Raw genomic sequence first — 18,747 nt, forward strand, 5'->3', positions numbered from 1 at the left:
AGTGGGATGGAGGAGCAACATATCCGCCTTGTGCCGCTTATGCCGCTTTTCATTATCAGACAAAAGCAAAACAAAATGAAAAAAATTAGTACAAAAAAGGCATAAAAATTTGTATGAAAATGTCAGTCAGCATTCGACTTTGCAAAAAAGTGTATTTGCTAACAAGATCATTGTTTCTGCAATAGAAAAAAACTTTTCCACGTTTTGGAAATCTTTCTACTTAGAAAATGCTTTTTCCAAATTGAATCAATTAGGAGACAAAACTCTGCATAATTATGCAAATGATTGGTTTATGGCTACATAAATAGGGGGTAAGTTGGCTAAAAGAAAGGCTAAAGGCATCAAGATTCTTTACAAGTTATAGTGTTGATTTTCAATAAATGACAGTATTACCTATTAAACTTGATAAATTTCTTTATAAAATGCCCTATTAGGGATTCATTCGATGACCACCTCTAAGGTTTCAACAATTCACACACATTTGTTGTATTTGAATTAAGTTACGAGTATGTACAGTTTAACTTTACTTTGCCAGCTTCAAAGAAAACATTCTGGAATTACCTGTCCTTTCAAGAAGCTCAGGTATTTGATATCATAAGTGCGATGTTTTTTCTCAACTTCGCGGTGAATCTATTTATCTACGATTTTTTTTCAACTCGAAGATTCGAAGAAAAACTTTTAATTAGAATATCTTAATTCTCTTAAAGAATTAATTGTAACTTCGTTAGTTATTTTTTAGCCTCAAAGCTTTCAATTTTGATGAGTCATTACCGGATCAGAAACTCTTGGTTAGCGAAGATGTTTTTTTCCAAATGCTCTTACTTTTCTGATTTCTTCTCTAAGCTTCAAAGTTTGCTTGCAGGTAAAGGGAACCGCTGTCTCCCCGAACCTTCTGCGAAAAAAACCCAATTTATTTAAAAAAATTATATTTCTGTTGCAGCAAAAATAGCATACCTTGTTTGCATGGAATATACTGTGCAATAACATATTTTCGTGGGGTCAAATTTTCGAGGTTTGAAAAGAAATATAAGAGATTTGATTTCGGGGTTGGAGTGTTGAGTGATAAAGCAATCAAAATAAGTGTATCTTTTATTATTGACAAATAAGCAAAGAGGAAAAGAACATTTCTATTTGGGGACGTATTTCCTTTGAATAATAAAAATAACCTTACATGTACCATAAAAAATTTCCATCAACCCAAAATTAGAGAAGGGAAAAATTGTTTTTTTTTAAAATTGTTTTTGTCATAGTTCCCTAATCTCCGTTTAATGTAGGGCGGCGCCGAGAGAATTCAATCAGCAAGTTTTTTAACTTGCCCACATAGCCGAGCTGTCATAAGCGCGCTGTTCCTGCTCTACTAAGAGATCATAATTATATACATGTATCTACATGTATTTAAAAAGAAACTTTTTTAATTTACGTAACATAAGCACGTTAGCTTCTACCTGGAAAAAGGGAAACATTAACTTCCTTTGGAAACTTTCAATAGTAAGTAACGCCAGACGCCTGTGTTCCTAAATTTTTATCTAAAGACAAACCTTCCAGCATCTGACGAGTTCAAATTAAGAGTAGGAAAGGACATCTTCTGCTAATCAAAGTGTAGCGCGGTTTTTACAATAGAGTTTTCCCCACAACATTAACATTAATACGATGGAGAACAAATCGTTTGATCTAGATGACTGGAACAAAGAATACCGGTATGTCAACCGATACACTGCAAACACCATCATTTTGCCAATGTATCTCATATTTGGCGTTATTGGGAACTTAACTGTATTAATTGTATATTCCACCAGAATGCATTCAAAACAGGATGACAGGTACTTCATACCTTTTCTTGCTGGTGTTGATTTTGTGGGACTTGTTGTTTCAACCTCTGAAATTCTGATTGAAAACAATGAACCTTACAAATTTCCAGGAAACTATCCGTGCAAATCTTTACATATGTCGACATGTGCATCCAAAGTCTCATCGATTGTCATGTTACTAGTAATAGCGATACAACGATACCAGAAGATATGTCGCCCATTTGGATTTCAGATGAATTTTGTCATCTAAACGGATCCACATCTCTTATAGTTTTGCTTGCAATTGGATTCGCTTTGCCGATAACATTCCTCTATGGAATAGTAGAGGTATATCATCCAACAACAAATATAATTGGTTTCCGCTGTAGTCCAGTTCCAAATACCGACACATTTCGAGAAGCTTACCAGGGTATAATTATTACAATTGAAGCAACCTCAGTGATTTGCATGTCTTTTCTTTACGCATTAGTTGGGTATACGTTGATTACGAAAATGAAATCACCTCGGAAAATTAACCATTCGGTGGCACCGACATCTCTTCCTTTAAGTAAAGTGGAGAAAAGTACAGGAAAAACAGAGACCTTCAACACTATCACTGAATCCAAAACAACGGAAACAATGGAAAGTAGGAAAGAGTCGAAAAGTCGTACAAGAAGCAAAAGATCTAAGGTCTTACCGGTAAACAATATTCCTTGATGTTCATGGTTATATCTCTTGTCAGCATTCTTTGTTTCTTTCCGCCTTAGATATTTATGATTCTAGAAACTCAAGACAAAACATTCTGGAATTACCTGTCCTTTCAAGAGGCTCAGATATTTAATATCATTAGAGCTATGTTTATTCTCAACTTCGTGGTGAATCCTTTTATCTACGGTTTTATCGACTCGAAGTTCGAAGAAAAACTTTTGAATGCCTTGCTTCTCTTAAAAAATTAATTGTAACTTCGTAAGTTATTTTTTAGCCTCACAGCTATCAATTACAATACATGTGTTTGTAAATAACGTAACTCTATGATGGATAATATATGCCATGTTCGTTCGTTATGACGTGGTTTTTAAATATCATATTTAATAAGAATTTAAGAATTTTCAATGTCGTGTTGTTACTGATGATTTGTGTTCCTTAATTATAACATTATTGAATAAAACCTTGTAGAAAATGGGATTTAACTAAGCAAATTATTTTTAAAATTTAACATAGATGACTTAATTTTCTCCGAAATCCTACTGTATATTACCTGTGATCTTACATTTTTTACCAGCAGGTTTCGACTTGTACACGTACATGTAAGAGGGTGAAATTCTTGGAACAAATCAATCAAACTACAGGTTTCTTGTATCAATATCACAATAAATGGACTGATTATTGTTATTATTAATTAAAATTGAAATCTAGATGACCTGTATCATTATATTAATTTATGGATTTTTGTAAAATAAAAATGGGGACAACGAACAATATTTAAGCTTGAAACAAAGCCAATTAGGAGCTGACCAAACACATCAGATGTGGTATAGGAGCACTGGAGACGTGAGCATCTTCTGCTGACCGTTCACAATCGCCCTTTGCTCCTTGCTATGATCGTAAAAAAGGAAAATTACTTTGACAATTAAGCGTGTAAATAATGGCGTAGCAACTAGTAAATAAAGGTCATTTGACTTATTTATAGGTTGTATTTGCTGACAAGGTCATTGCATAGAACAATAAACTTGTAAAATGAGATGACTGCAAACGAGATTGATATCTTTGTTTCACCAATATGTTTATCAATAGCTTACCTTGTTTTAGAAATTGTTTGGGCGAAAGCTCTTGATTATCTAATCAACTAAAAGACATAAACCCCATAAGCAGATGATGAGGTTATTTTGCTATACCAGTAGGGGAGGTCGTTTAATATGTAATCGCCTTATTTTATTAAGAAATAAATAACAAGTTTATAAACTTCAATGGGAATTGAAGTGGGTCGGTCACGTGATCAAATCCTGTGAAGGCCGAAGGCCTTCTCAGAAGATTTGATCACGTACCGACCCACTTCAATTCCCATTGAAGTTTATAAACTTGTTATTTATTACTTATATATACATTTGAAACAGACAATTGAATATTTTCGAATTTAATTATTGCAGTAACCGTCCGTCGTAGATTTTGAAAAATGACGCAAGGTGTAAATCGGCTTGCATGGCGGTTACGCTTCGAATAGGCTAAGGAATCTGTTTCGAAGGGAATATTTTGTGAAAGGCTACTTGTGATCAGTAATAGTGAACAGATTGTTGTCTGAGAATATTTTTATTCGTGAAAATTGATAATCGATGCTGAAAAGACACAAGAAACACGTCCGAAATTTGATGTCCATGATAAAAAGTTGGAGGAATTTCGGTCGCCGGAAAGAGATGGATGGATCCGATGGATTGAGACACTTGTCCGAGCCAGTTAATTTGCAATTTGATCAAAAACATTCTACGATTTCAGTACCTAAAGGCATACTTATTGTAAAACACTGATAAACACAGAGACACTGGCGACAGCTTTACCATGTTTACATGGAACTACGAAAACACTGAGGTGTTTGGCAGCTGTTCATGGCATGACTGCAATGATATTTTCCAACAGATTTACACATTTATCGTGAGTAGAATTTAAAGATAAAATAATAGTTTATCATGAAAATTTAACGAAAGGTCTACCCAAAAAATAAGGATGAACGTTAAAGACTGTGCAGCTGACAAAATTGAAAAAAAATGTAAACAAACGCTAGGCCTAGGCCCCTAACGTGTTAGTTTTCTCTATGTACACAGGTTGAATCGATAGCCAACAATCTGAAATACTTTTTTACAATGTAAATAAAATAATTATCATTTTACTTGCTTATTTTGTTCATTTTTGTACATGAAAAGCAAGTAGAGCAGCTCATTTTATAATTTATGTACTGGTAAATATTATTGCGCCGTGTGATTTGGTCACGTATTGACCTCTGACCTCTGACAAACTTCATACAGAATTGAAGATATTTTCTCTCTGTATGTTTATATAATAGAGAGATACCACAAATGTATATATTAAAGTTTGGTTGCTAGGACACATTTAACGTCTTTTTGGGTAAAATGTCCAAAAATATCGAACAGATGTGTCAGACTCAGTGGCATCTTTAAAATCTAGTTTTTGCCAGAATCGTTGACTTTTTGGGATTACGGCTAACTTTGACATTCAAACCTGCATGTGTAAAGAGGAACGGAATTGATAAATAGATAAGCAAACATAAGAAGTCGTTATAAGTATGGTGTTAGGGACACTTATATGACTACAAACAAAACAGAAATTACGTTGCCTGGAGGTTAGTATCTCCTTTTAATTTTATTTGCTGAAGGAATTACTAGGAATAAGGAAGGGAAAAAGATAACACTTTGTGTGAGTTGGCCAAGATGGGAAGGATTGAGATATTGCTACTCAAACATAAAAAATAAGAGCCTAGAAAGACCCCGGATCCTTGACTTTTAGACACCGTAGGACCGATTCAGATGTTCATTCTGTATAGAACATTAAACAACCTTCTTCCTGATGCAGGTTATTAATTATTGTATGTAACTAACAGTGGTTCATAATTTTAAATGAAATAGGCCCTATATAGAGGTAACAAACTGTATTCAAGTCCAAAAGTCCAATAAACAATACAAAATAGGAACAGAGCAAACACGGACCTCCGAAACATCAGAGGTGGGATCAGGTGCCATGGAGGAGATGTAATGAGTATTCAAGCAGGAGTGAGCATCCCCTGCCGACCGGTCCCATCCGCTGTGTGTTCCTTTTTCATGATCGGAAAATAGCGGAAAAATCTGTCAACAATTCAGTGTGTAAATACATTTATTACACACTTAGTAATAAATACAGGTTTTTTGCATATGCGATATGGCTGACGTCACAATAGCCGTATCAACCCTGCAGGGCTGATATGGATTTGCGGGGCTGATAACCTATATCAGCCCTGCAAATCCATATCAGCCCTGCAGGGCTGATACGGCTATTGTGACGTCAATATCACACCCTTAGTAAATTAAACCACAAAAACAGTACTTGAGATCATACACAATTTTTGGTGGGTTCATATTCTCTTAATTTTAACTTTTTGAAAATAAGGTTAATCTTAATTTACAAATACATGTAATAGATTATTTTCAAATTACGGATCGAGTGTATTGAAATAGAAGTAGAAACAAACCCAAATGGTATGAGACAATAGACCATGTATATACATGTATGTAAGAAGTCCATGCATGATTATTTACTTATTTTCTTCTCAATTTAATGCATGCTGTATATTTTATTACTAAGTATATAATAAATATATTAATACATACCCTTTTCCACATCACATCCTGTATCAGCCCTCGACCAATATCAGCCCTCGGGCCTTCGGCCCTCTGGCTGATATTGGTGTCTCGGGCTGATACAGGATGTGATATGGAAAAGGGTATGTATTATTCTCTATGTAATGGCCTAACAACTAACATGAAAAACGGCAGTCAGCATTTGATCCAATGATAAACTGTATTTGCTGACAAGGTCATTATATCGAACTTGCGATATGATGACGTTAGACGAGAATGTTGATGTTTTTGTTTCATAATAATGCTTTATTTTCCATACTACCCTTTAGATGAACATTCTTCAAAATATGAAATAATAAACTGTTCAATACCAAATCATACCCTTTTTAAGCATTCAAAATTATTCTACTTTCCTTCTGCTTAAATATTGATATTTTATCTACTATTAATGCTTCAGCTGATAATTTATCTCCTTCCTCGTCCGTTATTAATTTCTTTGGAGGTTTTCTTTCCGTAAACATTTTTTTCTTTGTAGTTTAACTTCCTATAAACAAACTACTGCATGGTTTTAAATGATGCCGATCGCCGTTGGGTAGTCCCGCTTTCAACAAAAATATAATAATTGTGATGTGTTCAAATTAATTGCTTGACGTTTAAATGTTTTAAGTGGCACGACAGTTTTGTAACGTACGGCGCCGCTGGAGGGCCAGGTAAAAAAAATTTTTTTATTTGTTCGGACAAATTAGAAATTCGTTCGGACAAATTAGTTATTTGTTCGGACGAATTAGATATTCGTTCGGACAAATTAGAAATTTGTTCGGACGAAGTAGATATTCGTTCGGACAAATTAGAAATTTGTTCGGACGAATTAGAAATTTGTTCGGACAAATAAGTAATTTGTTCGGACAAATAAGATATTCGTTTGGACAAATTAGAAATTCGTTCGGACGAATTAGTTATTTGTTCGGACGAATAAAATATTCGTACGAACGAATTAGTTATTTGTACGGACGAATTAGAAATTCGTTCGTACGAATTAGTTATTTGTTCGGACGAATAACAAATTCGTTCGGGCAAATTAGTTATTTGTTCGGACGGATTAGATATTTGTTCGGACAAATTAGATGTTCGCACAAATTATCTTGTAAAGAGAGATATACAATTTGTCTATTCAGGAGGATCCATCCCTTTTTAATACATAAATAGCTCTTTTGACCATGACATGTGCACACGTTGCAACTAGACATGTGCTGTTAAAGTCGGGTATGTTGATTGTAAATATTCGGAAATGATGGTTCTATACCGGTATATATTGTAGGCCTAAAGTCTGCCATTCTGAAAGTATATTATCTGAGAGCCCACTAGTAAATTCAAAGGGTCAGTTACTTCTTATCAAACATCTTTTCACTCCCATCCCTGACAAACTCATAAGATTTGTCACAAATAAACATCATCTGGTTCTACCGGACCAACTTTTGCTGGTGGTGTTAAGGGGTGCTAGTGGTCAGTTACCGCTTCTTTGAAAAGATGAGATCCACTCCTTAAGGTTTTATTCATACCGCAGGCAATTGGTACGGGGAAAAGTTGGCATTGAAAAAGTAAGCTCCCCCCCCCTACGAAATAGGACTGTCAATTTTGGGAAATTTTTCGTGTGTACCTTTTTTTTTTTTTGCTTGTCAACTTTTTTTTTGAAACCAACCCCTTTTATGGGGAAAATAAATTATGAATGAATGTCAAAATATTTTCCTCCCCCCCTTTCCAAAACGCTGATACGTGGCTTCATTGTATTATATTAAATAAACTTCGGACTCAAAATATCGAGCCTCAAAAATTATTCGATGGGTCTAAATTTTTTTAAGATGGGGCTTAATAGCTAGGACATTTGTTGTTTTGCTTCTATACCGCTGTTCCCACATTTAAGTATTTTGTGATAAAGGAACAAAAAGAGGGAATCTCATAAGTCCATCTCCAATGGATTCTTTCTAAGATCGTTAAAAACTATTATTAAGTATCTATATAAATTTTATTTCATATTTAAATTTCAGAAAAGCGCGTGAATTAAAACATGCAGGTATAATATTGACCAAATTAATTACACGTCCCTTTCCGGGAAAAGGATAAAAAATAGATGAATTCATGTGCGTTCCTAAAAAGTGCAGTAAAATTTAAAAACACATCATAATTTAATGCAACTTAAGCTTCTCAATGATTAAGACAATCAATCGTTTTTAAATAGAGGAAGGGGGGGGGGTTGTTACTTGAAAATATTTTGACATTCATTCATTCATGATCGATTTATTTTCCCCATAAAAGGGGTTAGTTTCATAATTTCCCTTTCTAGTGAGTCATTGGCCTATCAAACCTTCGAACTGGTACTCAACTGTAAAAGTGTATAAACAAAATTAAGAAATGCTGAAAGTGAAATTAAATAGTTTGTTCGACTATATGTACCTCTACAATAAGGGGAGGTGGCAATAATTATGCTCTGTAAATCAATGGACTAGGGAATATACCAGATTGACCGGTTGACATCTTAATTCATTCTCGCGAGTCATAGGAACAACTTGAGATAAATACGAACAGGTTCATTTTTGTGAAGTTTTCTTAATTTACAAACAGGAATATTTAATTAAAAACTCAATGAGGACCCTTTTTTCATTTTATACACCGCATATGTACCAGATTGATTGATTGAATGTTTTACGCCGAATCGGCAATATTTCAGCCACATATCGGCGACATATGTATCAGAAATGTATTTCAAAATTCATTCACGTCATGATTAATAAATGCAGGGTAATGAATATGTACGAGGGTTGATCCAAAAGTTCGTGGAATTTCTTTCTAAAATTTTATCGTGATTTGGTGAAAGCAAACAACAGGCATATTTCTAATGTAGAGTCATAAAGCAACAATACTGGAAAATTTCACAACTTTCCAATTACCAATAAGGTCACACGAACTTTCTGAAAACGGATTGTTGTGAAACCCGGGGGAGACTTTGACGTTTCGTTAAGTTTGATAGGTCACGTCACGTTATAGAAGCAGCTCACCCTAATGTACAATTCAAATACGTAATTCTACAAATGCTGCCCTTTTCTCTATTTTTTTTTTCTCAAGAAAAGCCTGGGTATCCTCTCGCACCAACTTATCTTCATTTTTCGCTCATATTTCAAAATACTCCCCATCTTTCCATATGATGTTACAATTTCAGTAGCAATGTGAAGAACAGTACGTCAGCCGACATCGTCCGTTAACGCTTTTAATTTATGTACGGGGATAAACACCCCAAAAAGCGGTCACACCTTTAATTAATGTCCATGGACGTTCTATTTTTCTAAAATTTGTCATATGACACTGGAAAACCAGTAACTAAATGCATCTAACTGGCCTAAGTCAATAATATACGCGTTTAATATAGAGTGATCCCGAAATTTTCACAAAACTGATGACTTGACCGAAATTTGACGTTGTCTAGCAACTTCAAGATGAGCAATAAATCACAAACTAATAAACTAAATATAAAGTAAAATCAGTAAAACTCTCACACAAAGGTTTATAAAAGATCAAGCAATCGTAGTAATGACACAATATTCCTTTAATATACCACATCGGGTGGTTTTATTCTCATTTCTCGTATTTTAGAATTAAAACGATAATAAACGCTTTAATGTCTCCCCCGCATTTCCAAACAACCGTTTCCATGGCAACTGCCATAAAGTTACTATCATAAATATTTAAAATGTTTTTTTATTTAAAATATTCAGCAAGTGTCTATATTCATAAAAATTATAAGAAAAAGATCATTATCAAAACGACTTATCTTCAAAATATTTATTGAAATTGTTGTTCATTAAAGTTATTTTGCAAAGAATCAAAATAAAATGAAACGTCTTGGTGCAAATCGCACATTAATCGCGGTGTCCTGACAGTTGTTCACATTTTGTCTAATTTGTCCGAACAAATAACTAATTCGTCCGAGCGAATTTCTAATTCGTCCGTACAAATAACTAATTTGTCCGAACGAATATCTAATTCGTCCGAACAAATAACTAATTCGTCCGAACGAATTTCTAATTTGTCCGAACAAATAACTAATTCGTCCGAACGAATTTCTAATTTGTCCGAACGAATATCTAATTTGTCCGAACGAATATCTAATTCGTCCGAACAAATAACTAATTCGTCCGAACAAATTTCTAATTCGTCCGAACGAATTTCTAATTTGTCCGAACGAATATCTAATTCGTCCGAACAAATAACTAATTCGTCCGAACGAATTTCTAATTTGTCCGAACAAATATCTAATTCGTCCGAACAAATATCTAATTCGTCCGAACGAATTTCTAATTCGTCCGAACAAATATCTAATTCGTCCGAACGAATTTCTAATTTGTCCGAACGAATATCTAATTCGTCCGAACAAATAACTAATTCGTCCGAACAAATAACTAATTCGTCCGAACGAATTTCTAATTTGTCCGAACAAATAAAAATATTTTTTTTAGCTGGCCCTCCAGCGGCGCCGTAACGCATTTAAAATTTTAAATTGATTTAAATGTACTTGTACTTACATTTACAATTATACTAGACAATATCTTTTAATCACCCTATGTCTGCGCCTCAACTAATGCGACTTTTGACTTTTTGATATACTCGCCTAGAAAACTGTTTTAGCTTATCTAGCTTTCAGGACTATGCTGTTCTGTTTGCCAGTTGCTTATTGTTAAAAAAGATAATCTTTAAGTTTTTACGTCACATTTTTTACATCCACTAGTACTGGATATTTTTCCCTTTATTTTTCAAGAAACCAATCAATTTTTAATTCTAAACAGTAATAACCGTTATTTTTAAGTCACTCCTCAGAAAGCTTTCTTAAACAATAGGCTACACAAAATGACATAGAGAAGATCAATAATACAATATTTCACATAATATTTAATCCTATGCTATATGCTTACGTATGTTAAGTTTTTTTTTCTGTAATGACTGTAACCAGTAATGCCTGCATCAATAAACAATGAAGGCTTTTTATTTTGTAAATATAGATATGTAAAAAATTAAAAACTCCAACGAGTTACTATGAACATCACACTACTGGAAATAAGGGAAAAATAAAACACAACTAAAACAATTGGAGTATACATACAAAACAACCTCTAAATGGGAAATTACTTCTATTTTTCTAAAAACAGTGTTTTATTCCAAAAGGAGTTTTAATATTTTAATCAATATATCACTTTATTTTTAACTGTGCTGGATCATTCTTCAAGATGTCCCATTAACAGAAAAGTCATCTCATTGTTACTCTTGCTATGAAAAGAATTCATAGACACATGATGAACGAACCATCATGATTCAGTCAATGTAATGTTCACTGCAAGGTCTGGAAAGGTCACTGAATGGCACAGCTCTAAATAGCCACAATTCAGTCACGTTTTAGTAAACATTCAGACACCTTTTACATGTAGTAAACATTCACCTTTTACATGTAGTAAACATTCATTCACCTTTCAGTAAATATTCAGTCATCTTTCAGTAGACATTATGTCATCCTTCAGTAAACATTTTGTCATCTTTCAGTAGGCATTTAATCATCTTTCAATAAACATTTTGTCATCTTTCAGTAGATATTTTGTCATCTCTAAGTAGACATTTAGTCATCTCAGTAGACATTTTGTCATCTCTCAGTAGACATTTTGTCATCTCTTAGTAGACAATTAGTCATCATTCAATAGACATTTTGTCATCTCTCAGAAGACATTTAGTCATCTCTCAGTAGACATTTAGTCATCTCTCAGTAGACATTTTGTCATCTCTAAGTGGACATTTAGTCATCGTTCAGTAAACATTTAGTCATTTCTCGGTAGACATTTTGTCATCTTTCAGTAAACATTTTGTCATCTTTCAGTCATCTTTTAGTTAACTGAATGACAGCAATTCATTCTCTGAGACCGAATGATTTTTTTCTTACAAACTCAAATTAAAATTTCTTGTAATTATTTTTAATCACAAAATCAATATATTTCTTTTATATTTATATTTGAATCTTATATTCAAAGGCTGTTTCAAAATAAACTTTACAGCCCTGCATTCCATTATCATTCCAATAACATCGCTAGCTTCACTTGATTTAATGGACAATGCTAAAGTTTTAAATGTTGATCACCATTGATCGATATTTCTACTCGATTGGATAGAGGAATACTACATTGCATATGAAATAGAGGACCCAGTAATACACTTATAATACTGGCCAATCACATAAAGTAATTGTGTTCCAATGCAGCATTTTAAATAAGACGCTTAAGCAACATGTGGCCAGTTAAAGCACATCGCAAAAAGTATTCTTTCAATGAAATCAGTATAGAAATATGGTGCTCAACATTTTACGCTTGACACGCTCAACTTAACTAAATGACAAACAACTACATGAGAATATTGGAATGATAGTCTGTATGATTTGGGAGAAAATGGTTTTGAAACTGGAGAGAATCTAAAAGTTATTACATGTGTACGTACATATGTACGATAAAAAATAGAGTTACCTCTCTTGACTCATAACACGTCTACAACAATAGCATATATATACATTTGTGGTATCTCTCTATTATATAAACATACAGAGAGAAAATATCTTCAATTCTGTATGAAGTTTGTCAGAGGTCAGAGGTCAATACGTGACCTAATCACACGGCGCAATAATATTTACCAGTACATAAATTATAAAATGTCCTGCTCTACTTGCTTTTCATGTACAAAAATGAACAAAATAAGCAAGTAAAATGATAATTATTTTATTTACATTGTAAAAAAGTATTTCAGATTGTTGGCTATCGATTCAACCTGTGTACATAGAGAAAACTAACACGTTAGGGGCCTAGGCCTAGGCCTAGGCCCAGTCTTTAACGTTCATCCTTATTTTTTGGGTAGACCTTTCGTTAAATTTTCATGATAAACTATTATTTTATCTTTAAATTCTACTCACGATAAATGTGTAAATCTGTTGGAAAATATCATTGCAGTCATGCCATGAACAGCTGCCAAACACCTCAGTGTTTTCGTAGTTCCATGTAAACATGGTAAAGCTGTCGCCAGTGTCTCTGTGTTTATCAGTGTTTTACAATAAGTATGCCTTTAGTTACTGAAATCGTAGAATGTTTTTGATCAAATTGCAAATTAACTGGCTCGGTCAAGTGTTTCCATTCATCGGATCCATCCATCTCTTTCCGGCGACCGAACTTTTCATCCTTTTTTTCAACCTTTTTTCATCGACATTCGGACGTGTTTCTTGTGTCTTTTCAGCATTGGTTATCATTTTTCACGAATAAAAATATTCCCAGACAACAATCAGTCCACTATTACTGACCACAAGTAGCCTTTCACAAAATATTCCCTTCGAAACAGATTCCTTAGCCTATTCGAAGCGTAACCGCCATGCAAGCCGATTTACACCTTGCGTCATTTTTTCAAAATCTACGACGGACGGTTAGTGCAATAATTAAATTCGAAAATATTCAATTGTCTGTTTCAAATGTATATATAAGTAATAAATAACAAGTTTATAAACTTCAATGGGAATTGAAGTGGGTCGGTACGTGATCAAATCTTCTGAGAAGGCCTTCGGCCTTCACAGGATTTGATCACGTGACCGACCCACTTCAATTCCCATTGAAGTTTATAAACTTGTTTTTTATTTCTTAAATAACATTGCCGATATGAATACAGTAAATAATCAGCCTAAAAGATCAAAGCTAGTAAATACTGTTCCAATTCCATCTAAAGAAAAACAGATCAACTAGCTCCTAATTTATATATATGTATTTTATTTCAAGATCAACGTTATTGAGTTTTCTTCTTTTCTTAAACCATTTCTTTTCTTGAACCATTAACATCCCCATTACTTTTCATCAAATTACGAAAATTAGACATGAAATTTTAATACGGTTTTTAATACCGTTTGTTTGCCATTAATTCTAAGTCTGAAATAAAAGAAAAAAAAATGATTTCCTCATTCAAGCATATTTATTTACATTTATGACCATTTTTTACATACAAGTTTATATACATATGCGTATAATGATGTTATGGCAATGAACCAAATTGCTCAAGTACACTGTGTGCATATTTGAGCTCCATATTTCCTCAAATTAACATATTTCCGGGATCCACCGGTCCGTTCAGGTCAGAAATGACCCATATTACAGCAAAATGCTTTTCAGTTTTGTTGACGGAAGCAATTTCATTTACTGAGTATATCATTCAAGAAGTCAAAAGGAGTGTTACGGAAAATTTTACTCTATTGAGTTTTATTTTTAATGTAAAAAATGCGATGAATACAAGTTACATCTTTATAAAATTGAGAAAAAAAATTATTAATATGTAAACAGAAGAATTTTTATATATAGTTTTTAGATATAATAAATGTATATAGGGATCCTTAAGCTCCAAACCGGAAATCGTTATTAAGGAAATTCTGATTACAATTTATTTCTATTTTTTCGCAGAAATTATTTTGTTTCCTGCTGTTTTCGGTCCATATCCGTACCTTTCGGTGTAACGTGCCACTGTTGCATATTTAGTCTTCGCTAGGAATTCATGCTTCTTTGATTAACAAACTACGTATTAATCTGATTTCGATGAAAACTTTTTGCTCGATTGTTTTCGTCCTAAGAAAAAGTTTATTTTTGACATTTTCAAAGTCAGTTGGCATTAAGGTGAGACATTCGCAATGACATACCAAAACTTTTAAAAAAGTAAATCAGAGTAACAATCCTTTGTGTCTTTATTAAGAGTAAAATATAGAATTTTAGTGAATTCTTATTTTTTTGGATAAAGGATCATGGAGCATCGAATGATTTTACCTCATTCACAAGCAATCGTAAATAATTTTTTTTAAAAATATAATGAAGGACCTAGCCAAAGATTTCTTTTGTAAAACAAAATTTTGAAGTTAAAAATGAATAAACTGTAATGAATCCTTTAGTCTATTGATTTATCCTGTTTCAATGAAATTGTCCTAAATGATTTTAAAAAAAAATAACAGAAATTTTCTACTTGAAGGTACAGTGTCAACGCCATTTGTCGAAATTAATAAATAAAGCAGCAGTTGATTTGACTTTGTTCTATATGAATTCAGAATTTGAATCTACAATATCAAAAGAATTTTACATAGTCTTCGAGATTTATTTTGACTGAGTGTCCTTTGGAAGACTTTAAATGAGCTTGTTCCCCTCATGGTCTTTTAATAAATCATATCCATTCAATAAAAGAACGGTGGGTCTTCATTTCCACGAAATCAAGCCTTATATATTCTATGCCAAATGTGGTTAGATTTGGTTTGATGATTCAACAGAAGAAAATTATAAATCAAGTACCAAAGGGACATAAACGAGATGGAACAAATGACCAGAAGCTTCAAGTGGATGTAAAAATGCCAATTTTTTGATCGCCTAAATTTAAACAAGGAAGCTCTGACTTCCTCCCAAAGTGTGTAGAGACAGTCATTTTAAACAACAGAATCTGAAACATCACCCACATTATCAATCTGAAGTAAATATAAAGTATAAAACTTACGCTACCTAAATTACAACAGATAATAAATTTTTTGAAAAAAACTTGGCTGATGATGATGATGGACAACGGGACGTTTGATGTAGAGGCCTGGAATGAAGATTATGCTAGAAGGTACACCGTGAGTACTATTGTCATGGTACTGTATCTAATCCTTGGAATCATCGGGAACCTGTTAGTTCTAATAGTTTATTCTACCAAAATGCACTCGAAACATGATGACAGATACTTTATACCTTTTCTTGCGAGCGTGGATCTTTCGGGATGTATAATTTCAACCTCTCTTATCTTAATCGAAAACAACCTGCCCTATAAGTATCCAGATTCTGCCACTTGTAAATTTTTAAATGTGTCAGCCTGTGGATTAATTATCTCGTCCATGTTTCTGCTTCTGGTGATATCGATACAGAGGTACCAAAAGATATGTCGCCCATTTGGATTTCAGATGAATTTGTCATGTAAAAGAATTGTTGCTTTTGGAGCCCTTCTTCTTGCCTCCGCTTTTGCATTTCCAACCATATTCCTTTATCAAACTGTTGAAGTTGATCATCCGACAAAAAATATCACCGGCATTCGATGTGGCCCAGTACCTAACACAGAGACATTTGGAGAAGTTTATAGAGGAATTGTCATCACAGCAGAAGTTATCTCCGTGATTTGTATGTCTGTTCTCTATGCATTGGTTGGTTATACTTTGGTGAAAAAAATGAAACCTAAACCGAAGAGCAACCATCCAATAGTACCAACATCTACGCAGTTATCAAAAGCTGAAAAAAGCAAAGAAGAATCCGAAACGTACGACAGCTTCACCGAATCACAAACTATCGAAAAGATAGGAGTAAAGCCATCACGCCGTTCGGTGAAAAACAAGAAGACAAAAGGTCTAAGTGGTAAGCAGTACTCACTAATGTTCATGATGATTTCTCTTGTCAGTTGTCTGTGCTTTTTCCCACCTTGGATACTTGTTCTGCTGGAAACAAAAGACAAAACATTTTGGAATCATTTGTCGTATAAGGAGGCCCAAGTTCTGATCATTGTAAGAGGATTATTCGTTGTCAACTTTGTAGTTAATCCATTTATCTATGGATTTTTTGATTCAAAGTTTCGACACAAAGTATGGAAATGTCTTTCGTTCTGCAGAATAGAGGGAAATGTCAATTGTGTAAGGCCAAAAGTTAAATAAAACAAGTATAGAGTTTATTCAAAGAATTAAAATATTTTTGGTCAAAGGATAAAGAACAGATTAAATTTGGAAATTAGCTGAAGAGGAGCTTGAAGTATTTACTTTTTAATTTCATGTTCATCAATAAAGTACTGATACAATTTTCTTTGTTTTTGATTGTTTATATCAGTGATCTGAAGTTTGCACGAATCTTTCGTGGGACCATTTTTTGAATTGCGTTTCAAAAATATACACAAAAAATATGTTCAATACTACAAGCCTGTTTGTCACAAAAACAGTTAATATAACTCATGTTCGTCTGTCATTAGGTCTGATTTCTTCTTGCAAAACCCTAGCCTATTTTTCAGATGTGTTTTGAAATAATTATAAATTTCATTTTAAAAATCATTTGTTTTGTATCAGAAAGTTTGGTTTACTTTCAACCGGGGGAAATATAACTTAACGAGGCATTCATAATTTCCGTAAAAACAGGAAATACTTTTAAATCAATCATTTTGTAAACGCAGTTTTAAGTGTATGCATTTATTACAATTAATATATAAATAGAACAAATCTCCTTGATAGTTCCTTATTTTTCAAGAGAAAAATTCCTGAAATTCGATTCACCCACTTATATATATACACATATTATCGCATATTCTCTCTCTCTCTCTCTCTCTCTCTCTCTCTCTCTCTCTCATTTTCCTGAAATGGATTTATTTAAGAATCTCAAATTGGCAAATAATTCTTTGAAGGTGTACATTTGAATGTCCTGACTAAAATACTTTGATGTATGCACATAGTCATTCGGTTTCATATTCCAGTTATTGCAGTAAAGATAACTCGACACATATTAATTACTTACTTCTAGGAGTTAATAAAACACCCTGCCAAATTATCCCCTTATAAATAATTCAAATTATTATAATTTATTATTATTTATCAATAATAATTTTATTTTTAAAATCTAGAATTTAGAAAGTCGTATGAAAGTCTAATGGAGCATAAATAACGTGTTACTTTATAAACGGTAGAATCTGATGATTTTGGATTAAAATGATACTCATGTATAATCTGCAGCCGTACCCAATTTACATCTCCACAAGAATACTTAAAATAGGTGATAGATGTTAAGTATGCACTTCTCTGTAATAATTACAATTTAGTGAACTGTAGATGTTCCTAGATTGATTGTTAACAAAGGTGCCAAGTATACCTCTTCGAAGGCCATGGGCTTTTATCAGTCTCTTCTTTGTTATTGTGTGATAATATTTAATTTTTTTCTATTGTGGTTTTGGAAAAGACAGATAGGTATTCGTACCTTATTTATTAAGAAGAAAGGGTAATCAGTTTGTTGTAGTATATAAACATATGCAAATAAATATTAAGACACTTTGTGTTATTAAACAGGTGCTCATTAATTCATTGATTGATCAACAAAAAGAAAATTGAGTGAAATTTAATTACCGTTGATTTTGTTAACATAGACATTTTCCGGAGTCTTTCAACTGTCTGCTTCTTCAATTTCTGTAAACAATGCACTTGACCTTATATCTAACGATCAATTGAGAAAGCTGAATGATTTACAGTTAATATGCCAATAAAACAGCAACCATTTCAGACTGTATTCATCGTTAGAACATTATCTACTTAAACTTTCAATAAAAATAAGAATGATGATCACCAAAACTTGTATACAGACTACTTTTCTGTTTATAATCAATTGAAACTGACTGGAACTGCAGCTGTGTAAATATATATATCTTTATTCTCATTTCCCCTTCCATCAAAGGTGTCCAAAACCTTCGGAAAAAGGGATGCGTTAAGTGTGATCGTTCCATTTTTAAATATCAAAACACTCAAACTTTTCATCACCTTGAGA

The 18,747-nt window shown here is 33.1% G+C and overlaps 1 protein-coding gene and 1 long non-coding RNA gene across 2 annotated transcripts; one reads left to right on the forward strand and one right to left on the reverse strand.

The window, feature by feature from the left end:
* Positions 1-5,663: 5,663 nt before the first annotated feature.
* Positions 5,664-6,045, reverse strand: LOC134248024 (uncharacterized). The gene is made up of 2 exons (XR_009987964.1): positions 5,834-6,045; positions 5,664-5,768 (listed from the first exon to the last, which is right to left on the reverse strand). It is a non-coding gene; the product is annotated as an uncharacterized LOC134248024 (long non-coding RNA).
* A 9,713-nt stretch (positions 6,046-15,758) lies between these two features.
* Positions 15,759-16,886, forward strand: LOC134248042 (cholecystokinin receptor type A-like). Its single transcript, XM_062730463.1, has one exon. It carries the CDS (start codon positions 15,759-15,761, stop codon positions 16,884-16,886), a length of 1,128 nt encoding a protein of 375 aa, XP_062586447.1.
* The last annotated feature ends 1,861 nt before the right edge of the window (positions 16,887-18,747 follow it).

The sequence above is a fragment of the Saccostrea cucullata genome, unplaced genomic scaffold (assembly GCF_032062105.1).
Source record: "Saccostrea cucullata isolate Sc308-1 unplaced genomic scaffold, CSIRO_AGI_Scuc_v1 ctg502, whole genome shotgun sequence".
Lineage (NCBI taxonomy): Eukaryota > Metazoa > Mollusca > Bivalvia > Ostreida > Ostreidae > Saccostrea > Saccostrea cuccullata.

Excerpts from the sequence above, each read along its gene's own strand:
- LOC134248042 (XM_062730463.1), top strand. The coding sequence starts at position 15,759 with ATGATGATGGACAACGGGACGTTTGATGTAGAGGCCTGGAATGAAGAT.